Source organism: Vanacampus margaritifer, chromosome 12 (genome assembly GCF_051991255.1).
Source record: "Vanacampus margaritifer isolate UIUO_Vmar chromosome 12, RoL_Vmar_1.0, whole genome shotgun sequence".
In the NCBI taxonomy this organism is placed as follows: domain Eukaryota; kingdom Metazoa; phylum Chordata; class Actinopteri; order Syngnathiformes; family Syngnathidae; genus Vanacampus; species Vanacampus margaritifer.
The window spans coordinates 14,005,043-14,018,002 of NC_135443.1; the positions used below are offsets into that span (position 1 = coordinate 14,005,043).

General features: G+C 38.7%; 1 protein-coding gene across 2 annotated transcripts in view; it reads left to right on the top strand.

Annotated features, from left to right (window-relative positions):
* The window catches only part of macrod2 (mono-ADP ribosylhydrolase 2), a 410,765-nt gene that overhangs the window by 83,784 nt on the left and 314,021 nt on the right, over positions 1 to 12,960 (top strand). For both annotated transcript variants that reach the window (XM_077581899.1, XM_077581900.1), the window contains exon 4: positions 12,704 to 12,733. In XM_077581899.1, coding sequence (XP_077438025.1) covers positions 12,704 to 12,733 — 30 coding nt within the window. The remainder of the gene's footprint in view (positions 1 to 12,703; positions 12,734 to 12,960) is intronic.

Here is a 12,960-nt window from a genome sequence, read left to right on the forward strand (position 1 = left end):
GCCAGAGACAACATTGTTTATAAACAATGAGTTATCGTCAGTCCTTTTCAGTTATCCCCCCCAATTTTATGATTACAAGGCGGAGAAGTGATAGCTAACAACTCCTATTGGCAGCTAAAAGCGTGTTTTGTGGAGCTGAACTGTCTGATGCAGTTTTTCACCTGGGAAATGTGGCTTCTGAGAACTGCGTCTGTGAAATAGAGCACGCTCAATAGAAGACATCATACCAGAACTTTTTAAGATTCTTGTTCTAAACCTATGACTGTCGAGTATATCTTGTTAGAGTAATATGCAGTGGATATAAAATGTCTACACACCCCTGCTCAAGGGCCATGGTTTTGTATTATAACAAGTCAGACCAAGAAAAATAATTTACAAAACTTTTTCAACTGTTTAATGTGCATGTAATCACTTAACGGCCATTTGCTATGTACAGTCAGAGGTGGGATTCGAACTCGTGACCCCAAGGTTACTGAACAAAGCAATTTATTGAATGCGGCACTGAGCAGTGTCAGAGAGCTGGTAATGATGAGAAGTTGTATGTATGAAAGTGGCCGTGGAAAGTGGGACTTAGAAAATGTTCAATGTAATTACCATTGAAAATGAATGAAGAAAAGTTTATATTTAACGTTAAATTGTGGAATCAGGCAATATATTATTCCCAGCAAGGCGTGAATTTTTGAAGAAAGTTGAAATTTGAATGGTGCAAATCGGATGTATTATGTGGGAGTTGTTTGACGGCAAAAAAGAGAGGAGCATAAAATGCTATAATAACTAGACTAAGTGCAATTTCTGCAGATAGTCGAATGCTAAACTGAATGCTTATGAAAAGTGTTTTCTGAAAGTACCCTCCATTCTTTTAGATGTAAAAGTGGAACTAATGATATCAAATGGAAAAATGCTAAATTAAAAATCACTCAATAGCGCCACCTAGGCATGCAGTACCCGCCGTTCATTTAGATGGAAAAGTGGAACAAATGATGTCCAATGGAGAAATGCAAAAAAAAAATAAAAAAAATCACTCAATAGCGCCACCTAGGCATGCGATAAATACCCAGGAAGGCGTGAATTTTTGAAGCAAGTTGGAATTTGAACGGTGTAAATCGGATGCCTTACGTGATAGTTGTTTCTCTGTGAAAAAGTGAGGAGAATAAAATGCTATAATAGTAATAAAGGTTAGAAACAACATAAGTGTGAATGCTTCAGCATTCCCACAATAATAATAATAATAATAATAAAGGTTAGAAACAACATATGTGGGAATGCTTCCAGTATTCCCACAATTAATTACCTCCCAAAAATGTTCTTGATAGCAATTTACCATCCAGTGAGTCTGTGAGTTAACAGGCTACGTCTGGAGCCGGAATTCACTTCACACGTCATCTCTACACTAACACCACAATAAACAAATTGACACCAGTAAGCCCGGAATTTCTTAAGTGCTAGTTAAATGTGTAATACTTAGGGAGTTAAATTGCAGTTTTAAGTATAGAAAGGACCTGTGCCTTTGCACTTCTAAAATAGGGACTGCACTGTTCTGACTACACCAGCTGGCCTGCCTAAGGACAGGCATAGCCTCTTTTTCAGCTAGCTGTTCCAGGCACATGATGTTCTGCGGCTGTTGTGTAAATTGCACTGCAATGAAGCGTTATGGCACATGGTACAACACTTTTGTGTGCGGACCCAGTAATTGAAGTTATTGTGAAGTTATGAGGGAAGTCTGTCATTCTACCTTGATGGTGGGCAGCTGTGACGACCCTGTCGAGCCACGCAGGTCTTTTCCAGTCCAACAGGCCTGATAATGCTGAATGAAAAAGGTGCTTAAATGTGAAGCTGATAAACCAGCAAACCATAATATGCAGCAGCTGGCCCAAAAATTTATGGCAGCGCAACTGGCCCATGGCCTTGTGAAATATACCCATAAGCTAATTCTTATTCCCCATAAAGTCATGCTGTCAATAGACTAATAATGTCTTGCATTTTTAAGAATAAGTTATTAAAAATGTATTATTTGGTAAGCAAAGCACCTTTTTTCTATAGCTTTTCTTATGAAACTTCAGTCTGCATTAACGGTATGCAAATTAATCACAATGTAATTTTTTTATGCTAAAAAATGTGTATCAACATATGGACATATGAGGGACTTGTATAAGATATTAAACCATGCAATTACATTATATGGCATTGAACATAAATGTGGCTGAAGTATCTGCTTTGATTGAATAATAGATGCTCTGAAGTGGACATGATGGCTAAATATAGTTTTTAAATTAACATTATTCTAATTGTGGTGATAAAGTAGTACTAAATTCTTCATTGAGTTTCTGACAATATTCCTCTGTGAGCACGTTGTCTCGGGCCATTGGTCAGTGTGGGTGGTTGTTGTTTCACTCAATCTATCATTTTCCCTTTTGGAGGAGGAAGGACATGTTGCTTGATTTGTACTTTGCTCAAATGTATGAATGTTCAATACCACGTTTTCAGACTGATACCTTTCAAGTGGTTACCGATACTGATACCAAGTGCCGATACCACCGGTACTTTGATACATAAAAATAAAAAAAAAAGACAGATAATTTTAGAGACCTATATGTCCCATTATTGTATTTTTCCTCAAAATTGTATAAAATTTACGGCAATTTTCCATTTTTCTTCTTTCTAATTTGTAGTTTCTGTTCACAAGAGGGAGGCCAGTACTGGTATTGTCTGCTGTCGCAAGTACCGATGCCTTGAAATAAGGCTCGGTATCAGCCTGATACTGCTGATGCCTGTTATCGGTTCACCCATCCATACTTAAATGTTTACAGTTAATCTGTTTTTCATTTAAATGCATATTTTTGTTTTGAAAATGTCCCCATTGTGTGACTAAAACGTTATTTTAAGGTAGGGTCTAAAATAATGGATTCCCGTGTTGAATTGTCCTCCTGCATCTTCACTTTCTTTGTACCTCCTAAATAATTGTGGGTTGGGTGGGTTGGTTGCAGGTAGATGTATATTTATGAGGGGGCTGTGTATTTCTGGGAGAAACGGTGTTGTGAAAGGTGACCTTGTTAGATAAAAGGAGGGCTTGGAAGCCAAATGATGAAAGAGAATGGGATCATCATGGGCTCATTAATGTGGATTTGAAGGTCAGGTAATTATAACAATAGACGTGGGCTGTTTTTTGGCATCTGCTATATTGTTGGTTTGTTATGAAGGTGACAAGCCTGCAGAGGAAGGGAATTAATCACTGTGACACTACACTGTTGTCACTTTGATACATTCAGACATCATCACAGTCCTGCTGTATGCCTGTTGCTGCTGAACAACATCAGTACAGCAAGTGACAAAATAACTCTGTGGTATTAGCAGTGTTTGTTTTTAGCCCACATGTCTGATATTAGTGATGAGGCTTCCGAATAAGAAACAAATTCGAATAAGACATATTCCTAAACCGATTTCACAGCTTTGTGATTGTAGCAAATTGTCATTTAAAATTTCAAGTCAAGTTTATTATTTAGCCCTTAATCAAAAAAAACATTTGAAATTGCTTCACAGGCCCACAGTTCACAATTAGCCTTCTCTGCCAAATACTTATTCTTGATAATAAAATATAACCGTTTATAAACAAAGCAAGTAGATTTATTTTTACGACTGCACCTAATTATTTTAACATGACAATAATGCAATAATAATGAGAACAATTGATTTAGAAGTTGCAGTATTAGTGACTACAAATATCTGCTAGCACATTTCTGCTGTTAAACACAACAAAATAAATGTGTGCATATACGGCAGCCAGGCAGAGTTTGTTGCTATAAAATATTCATGCCCCCTCTAATTTGTCAACCGCATGAATGTGGCACTTTTGTACACACTATCATTTGAGCATTGTACATGACTTGAGGTAGTACGTATTACATGAAATATTGAGATAATGTCCTGATGGTGTTTTGCACACTTTTGCCACTATTGCATCATTTTCATTTAAGTCTCCGTGAGCCCGACTCGTGTTTGTCTGTGTCAGAGCGCGCATTGCTAGAATAGGGCCACCCCCAAGTTTGTCTGACTCTGTCGTGCTTCTCTGGGACTACTTGAAGCTGTAAAGAACAAAAACCTCCATAATCAGGCAAGGCAGCATGTGTAGTGTAGCATACATTTTTAATGCGCCACAAATAAAAAATACCACTGCTGCATCTTTTCCTTCATTCCACAACTGTTGGATTTTCAAGTTTCATCTCTATTTGAAATTGTACTGACGCAATATCCCATCATTTGAGAGTTTGAAATGACAATTCAACACAGGCATAAGAAATGGGCTGCTCTTGAAATCAAATCGTTGCTTGAATATTTCCTGTGGTGCTGCTTTGTGCTTCCGTGCATGCACATTAATGCGGGTATTGTGAATGTGATGCGTGTGTGCATAGGCCTGCTAGCGGTGCTTGTTAGGATGGTTGTTGAAGTGGAAAAAAGTGTGTATCTGTGTATTCCACACAAAAATAAAGTTTGCCAAAAGTACTTCACTTGAATAACTCCTTGAACACTTGATTTCTTGGGCTGACATTTTGGACATCAAAACACAACAAGAGGAACATCTAATGACTGTCTCAACTGTCGGTCTAGTCTTTGAATTAATCAAGGCAGTTTTGTCTCAGTGGCTGTACTTCTTTTTACAGTTCATTGTGTAACTCTAATAAGTGTCAAAACAAACTCAAGGCGATTCCCCTTCTGTGTTAAAAGGCACTTAAAGGCGGCTCACGCCACATGGATATTAGACTGCTTGGTTTTATGGAGATTATCTTAGACAACATTATCATCTTTGTATGAATCTTTAGGAAATTAAAATACATTTTGATAATGTGTTGTTGTGTAAATTTGCCCATGAATGAATGCCTTCCTGTATGTGTGCTTGTCTTCAATGCATTTGAAGACATTCTGTAAATTAGACAGCGACATTACATACGAGGTGTCAGAAAAACTCGAGGATTGGTGTCACAAAAAGAGATTTAAAATTAAAAATATAAATGTTCCTCTTTAAAGTAATCCCACTGGAGTCTAACACACATTTCCAGCCTTCTGTGCCACACTTTTTCTTGGATCCGCCACAGCTTTATTGTATTGGCCATTTTGATGCCATTTAAGTCTTCAAAATGGATCTCCTTAGTGACCACAGAGGAAAAAAATATGTCTAGCCTGTGTGGTGTGTAGGTTGCTCCAGCACTTCCGCTTCCTGGCTAGGAACTGTCAGATACTTAGAACACCAAGAGCAGCAAATCTGGGCAAAATCATCGTTACACGGACTGAGCAGGACTGTCCGTCCTGACCTGGATCCACGGACGTAAACCTGCTTCAGTCGGTGCTCAGTCCCTGCATTTTTTTCGAGGCTTTGTGTCCTGTTGACATTATTAACATTTTTATTGGTTTATTTTACTTTTTACCTGTTTTACATTTCATTATAGATGTGTTGATGAAGGTGTAATTATGTTGACCTGATATAACCTGTGTGAGTAATGCTCTTGACATTCTTGCTATCTTTTGTACTGTTTTCCCAGAAATGATAAAAGTTAAAATGTTTCTATGTTTATCTAAGAAGTCTAGTTGCTGTTCATTAGAAATCCGGTTGTCAAAAGTTCAAGGACGATCTAGTTTACTGGGAAAATGCAAACTCATTCTGTGCGTCACGGGATGACAGAGGCGTTTCCTCATGTTTTGAATAAAGAGGCTGTGTGGGCAAAAGAAGACACACACATTGGATGACACTGCTTGGGTGATGTCTAACTGTGTGACCAGAGATCTCTGTAATAAACCAACCTTGCAAGGACCCTCTCCACCAGAATCTCATCTTGCAATTATTTTTACACGCAAACGATTACAATTAATGGTAATTCCTTCAGTCCTAACGCACTCGCCAAATGCTGTGCATCCGTCAATGACGGGCCAATATAATGACGGTTTTGCCCAGCTCTGAGCAGGCGCGTTTTCATGGTGAAGAAGCCACGGGTTGTCCTGCCACAACGCTTGCCTGCACTCCCGCACTGAACACCACATGACCTCTTTGTTGACATTCTTGTTTGATTGTCTTGCTCAAAATGAAAGGGGACACTCATAGTTAGGCGTTGAAAAATATGGTTTGTGACACGAGTCCTTGGACTTTTCTGACCCACCTTGTAGCTAGCCACATATCCATTTGCTACAAAAATAAAAGGCAGACTGAACAATGACATTTTTTATTGCATTCTTTAACTTTCCATCTCTTTAAAGTGCAATATTCTCCACCAATGTGATGTGGAAATCCATGAAAGGCTGATAAAGATGACAACACGTGGGGGGTGTATTTGATTGAGGGTAGTTTCAGGGCTCAGCGAAGGTGGCCAAGATCAGAGGGCAGACAGTACATCTGTTTACTGCTTTGAGGGTTTGTGGTTATGCACCATTACGTCCCGTTTAGCTGCATGATCAAGAGCTGTGGCAAATACGCCAAGCAGGCAACTCAGAACCATGCCTCTGTGCTTGCACACTGCAATGCATTAAATGGGTGCTTTACAAATAAACACACACTGAGGCAAAAAGGTGGTGGTGGAAGGGGAGGTGGAGAATCTTGATGTGGTGCCACGATTCATAAGCTGGGGCTGTCATACCTTCTGGCTCTGTAATCAATATTTTCCTCACTATGGAAATGCGCAGCAGTCGGTGTTTCCATTGGCTGCGGGGTTTGTGGGGATTAGGACTTCAAAAAGGTGTGGTGGTGTTCCCACATTGACACTGAAGGCATTTTTTTAGGATAAGCTAGCCCAATGTCGTGGACCAGGAGTTCCTAATGACCTGCCGTCTCCAGGCATCCCAGGGAGCCAATCCATTTGAGATTTATGACCTGCGTTGTGGTTGCCACTGGGACAATTCACCTCCTGATACACGTCATACACTACACTTTTTCAACCCTGTGCTTTTTTTAATTGGCTCATTCTAACCCTCCACACATAAATGAGAGATACTGTATTTTTCTTTTTTCGAACATTTAAAGTTCAAATCTTGCAAAAACGTTTGGTGAAATGTCAATTGCTCCCGGTCTACTCTGTCCTTGGAGAAGTATTGACTCTTGAAAATCTTTGGACTGAAATTGAATGACACTGCTAACAAATCATTTTAGGAGTGGTTTGTATTGAGGAAAATACCTCTGCGATAGTTTTTTTTTGTTTTTGTTTATTTGGATGAACAATCCTGTACACGTGCACTGCTAGCATTACTATTCACTGTTTCTGTTTCCCTAACATATGCATACAATCATTTGCTTTTTTTGTGCTTCTGCTAACGAATGCACACTTCACCACTGTTGACTTGTACTGAGTCACTGGTAGTGTACCACTACTGGTGTACACTTGTCTGTCTGCTGTGTAGGTACAGTAGGTAACCCTGGAGCAATGCAGCCATAATTTTACATTTAACAAAATAATCAACATGTAGACTGAAAACCACTTGAGGGTAAATATTTTTTAAATGAAAGTACTATTAAGACTATTAATACTAGTAGTCTTACTATTTCACCAAATGCATAAATGTGGTGATCCACTACAAGATAGACAAACTGTGCCCAGGGCATTTAGAAATGGCAACGAGAGCTATTTCTAATGAATAGATTCTCCATAAAAAATATGTTATTGGGTTTATATTTCCAAATATTGATTTGTGATATGGTTTTCACTCAGAATACTTTAAACACCTCTGAGGTAGGTTTTAGTGAACAAGGCACAAAACCTTTATTACCCAAAACTTTAATAAAATGGGTGCCAATAATGCGAATTCACTCTTACCAGGTTGTGCACATATTTTTTGGGTGGAGGGTTGTATGTGATCTGCTAAGATTTTGCAGTCTTTTACCAAGATTCCAAATAATAAGTGTTAAATTGCGTGTAGTGGTGGAGACTGCCAAATTTAAAAGAAGGCTTTGGGCCTTAGGTAGCACTGATGGGTTTACATTTCACTATCAACACTAGGGAGAGCAAGACAAGCACAAAACAGTTTGAATGACGGAATTGGAAATCTCGGGGAAAAACAAACAAAAAAACTGATAGTTACAGAAAATAAATCTGTCATTCATAATTTCGGGGAAGCAAGCAATTGTATGAAAGCCATGCTTTGTTTGGTTTAACTCTTCTGGAGTGCATTGTAATTGGATGCATCTGCCCATCCTGAGCAATCTTCGTCTTTAAAACTTGGTTCCTTTCCAATCAGCCATCTCATCTGCTTGCATCGTGCCCTTGTTGGTATTTAAGAATGTTCTTTTCCAAGTGTGTCTCTGGCTACATATATTGTTTGCATACACAGTACAGCGTGCTGTCAGATAAACAACCGGAATGTGTTTCATGACATTCTGACTATTAAAAGCGAGTCGATGGGAGAGACAGGAAATGAAACTGCATGCTGTGGCACTTTTACCTCCCCACCTTTCTGCTTTCATATTTATTCTACCCCCCCCCCCCCCCCAAAAAAAAAAGATGAGTTGGTTGCCAAACACTCTTTACACTGCAAGATCAAGTCACATGGATAGATATTGTAGTCTCACAACGATCGCTCTTACACACTTTCAAGATTTGTCAGACTGATTAGAAAAGCACATCTTCATTCTCTGATTAGGTGTGAAGTAAATGAAGCGGCCCCTCTCTGGTATGCATTTCCATAATGTCAAGTAATTAAACCCCAGTGTTTTAATACATCAGGAATAAGAAGACTCCCCAGGTGAAAAGACAATGATAGACTTTCAGAAAACTACCTTGATATCAGCTTTCTTTGAAGTGAACACTGAAACTTTGACTCTCATTGTGTTTGTCATAGTCGAGTGGTAACGAACAACAATCAAAATCCAGTTTTTACCCCACTGTTTAACTCTTTGACTGCCAGACGTTTTCAGAAAAGGGATGCCGTGGGTGCCAGCCGATTTTAAGCATTTTGACTGATCTTTCAAGGTCCATAGAAAATTATGTGTTTGGACTATGGAAACACACAGACTACCAAAAAAAGATTGGAGTCTCATCTTTCATCAGAAAAAAAAGTTTGTTTCTACCTTATTCCGTTTTTCAGTAATCCACAATAGAAAATGGTTAGTTTCACCTCTGTTTTGAAACAAACGTCTTTTAATGTCTTTGGCACTCCTCCATAGGATTTTACTAAACGTTATTTAATGTTTTTGGCAGTCAAAGAGTTAATAGGGATGTAACAATATCCAAACATCACAACACAATATTATCATGATATGAAGCTCACAATACGTTCATTATTACGATAGTGTCGGTTGGCGGTGGTTGGCGATATTTATAAAAAAAAAAAAACATGAAAAAGAGAAAAAAGTCACAATATTGCAAAAGAAATGAGCTCATACAAAAAAAGGACAATATAGTGCTTTTGTACAATTAATGCATCTAAACCACCTACAATCTCTAATAACACTTACTATTGAGGCATTTACTTGCTAATGTACGCACACATTGAGTTCCTTCACAAATTGACTCTATTCACAAGCATATTACTATCCCCTTCATCTGACAATTAGGGTGGATTTTAAACATAGAGGGCCAAAACATCTTTATGAAAATTAAGCTGCTAGAATTGCACAAATGGAAATCAACTTGACTTTTTTAAAGATGTGCTGCTTTTAACTCTTTGACTGCCAGACGTTTTCAAAAACGGGTTGTCGCCAGTGCCAGCCGATTTAAGCATTTTGAGTGATCTTTCAAGGTCCACAGAAAATGTTGTGTTTGGACTATGGAAACACACATACTACCAAATGAAAGATTGGACTCTCAGCTTTCATCAGAAAAAAAAAAGTTTGTTTCTACCTTATTCCGTTCTTCAGTAATCAACAATAGAAAATGGTTACTTTCACCGAAATTCTCTGTTTTGAAACAAAAAACGGAGAAAAAGAGCTTTTTGTGAAACAATGTTATTTCATGCACTCTAGTGAATTGTACACTTCTTTTTGTCCATGAATGATGCCACAAACACCTAAATAGTGCTTTACTTCTGTAAAACGCTTTCACCAACAATGAAAAAGTGTTTTTTGATTGCAAAATACGTTTATTTCCATTCAACAGTGTAACAATTTGACAAAACACTTTCGCAAACTATTTACAAATGTGTGCAACTGTGGTACTACTTACAATTATGTGGATGTTTCAAATACAGTTTTTCCTTTTGTAACGCTCTCCTGCGTGCAAGGAGACGCCAGGACTCGCACAACAGTTTACTTTCACTTTCACATTGGTCCGTTTTGCGTGCAAACGTTACACTTTCTTGACGGCCTTTTTTTCCGGGGAATAAAAAGCAAGTAGCAGACTGTACACACTTCCTCCGATGAATATGCATTGGACTCGGGGCACTCTCCGTCGTCCGATCGAACGTCCGCCTGTGCGTGCTCGGTTGCGCTCCGCGTTACGACACCGTCATAGCCGCCGCGTCAGCGGTTCCAATTTCGCCGTCAAGCTCGGATTCACCTTCATCATCATCGAGGATGATCACCGTCGTCATCAATGTACTATTTTAGCGTTGGTCGATGCCTTTCGTCTTGTAAGTGTAGAGCTGCTTGCAAACGCTCGCCATTGCCCGTTCCCTCCTCCATCTAGCTCCATCTAACGTCTTCTACTGCCGCGTCAATGCTTTCCAACCACGGAGTCACCATCATCTTCATCATCGATGATGATGATCGTCATCAACAATGTGCTTTTTTAGCGATGCTTTTGGTCTTTGAAAAAAACGGCTCTGGCGTTAGCTCCTCGCGACCGGCCGCCATTTTTCCTTTGTTTTCCATTCTGATCTCCTGCTCAACGCTCTAGCTCCGCCTCTACTGATGCCCACCCGATCTTGTCAAAAGAGTCATCGCTGCCCTCTAGGGGCCAAAAATAGTCATTAGGCTCAAAAAACCTGCTTAAAACTTTCAGGAGAGCTCCGCAAGCCTTCCCAGCACCCGTTTCAAAAAAAAAAAAAAAAAAAAATGGGAGGACGTCTTTTAACGTCTTTGGCGCTCCTCCGTAGGTTTTTGCAGAACGTCATTTAACGTCTTTGGCAGTAAAATAGTTAATATCGTGACATGAAGACGACAATATTGTGGCAGTTTTAATATTGCAATATCACAATATTGCCATTATGGTTACATCCCTACTGTTTAATGTGTAACATATGGTCAAAATGAGTGTTACGTGGTTTAGTTTGACATCTATTCGGTTTTTCCTTGTCGTGCAATAGCCTTTGAAAGGCAAAAAGCCTTCAAAATGAACTAATTTGAATTTGGCGCTGTTGTGGCGTACACTCAAGCTGATAAAAATATTTATTTATTTATTTTTTAAAAAGGATGTAATGGAATAAGACATTTACCAGGCATTTATCTTTTACACCTCAATTCATGCACCTCAAAGTATCTTCCTAATTAATTCGGGTTTTCAACATGAAAACATACTTTGCATCATCATTTTTGAACGGCGAGTTGACGTCTAGACATAAAAAAAGGTTTAGTTGAACATCTTGCTCCACAGAAAAACAGAAGCGCCATTGTAAACATGACAGCAGACTGTCAGTATATCATTGTTGGCGTTTATTGTCTGTTATGTTATGCGCCTACTGTATGTGCACACACCAAAAAAACAACAAAAGGCCTTTGATGAAGCACATTCTGCAGCGGGAGAGCTTTCTTTTGTCCCCGTTCCCACCCACACGTGCTGCTCACTGACAACAATGCAAAGCCATGATGGTGCCACGGAAACTTGTGGAAGCGCCACAAGTCCCCTGCTGCCCATCATACAAAAAAATAAAATGTCTGTGCTGTGATTCCTGACAGCACATGTTCATGATCCGATGCTCATGCACTTTAATTTAAACTTCTTTTTTTGGGTGAGAAATAATAACCGTTAAATGGACTACTTTTAACTGCTAATGATATATCTGGAACAGAAGATCATTAGAGGAATATTTTTGCAGTATGATTGTTCGGGTGCCCGTTGTCTGAACTATACTTCAAACACGAACTTCCTACTTTCTGCAACACCCAAATTAACTGATGTATTCTTAACACCCCTTTTGTCTAATCTTTCTCCTTTTCATGTGGAACGGATCTCTTTGACAGAGGAAAATCTTAAATAGGTTAATTGTCATATGATGTGCTCGCCACTTAAATAAGCATTTTTTTGGACTGCAAGTGAACCAACAAATTAATGCAAAAATGGACTTCACTTATCCTTACAACCTGTTGCTAAATATAGAGTGCATCTATTGAAATTGTGCTGAAACAGTTTACAAGCAATGCGTCTGGTTTGTCCAATGTTTTCATCTTCCTGGAACCTGTCCGTTTCTGTGACATGTTTCCATAACAACCAACAAATTCCTGATGTCTGTGTTTTACTGAGATGAACACAACGTTCTCTCGCACCACAGGGCACTTTTAATTGCTTCAACTGGACTAACGTTTTAATGTAGCCTTGCCTGTAGGAATACATCTGCTAATTAGTATACTTTGTGATGGAACCACACAATTTGATTTTCTTTTATGAGGAATCATTTTGTGGATGAAAAATGCAGCTGACCCCTTATTTATTACATATTTTATTTTATTATTTAAAAAAAAAAAGCCCTAGCAAAAGCTTTTGATGAATGAATATATATTTCTGCTTTTTCTTGACATGTTCAAATGGACCAGTATGTGTTTTATGTTGAGATTTTTGACATTTGATTGTTCTCTTTACAGCAAATTCAAGTCTACTTGGAGGAGGGGGTGGTAAGTAAATGTCTTTATACTACTTACTACCTAGGCTTCACACGATCAGGATTTTTCGGCCGATCACGATCAGTGATTGAGTTTGGAAAAAAAAAAGAAGTCAATTGATCACAGATTCGATCAGTAGATGGAGCAATATATGGGGGGATCTTCCAAAAATGCTGAGAAACAATAAATGTAACGTAATGTCTTATTTTGTGAAACTGATCCATCAATTAAGTTAATTA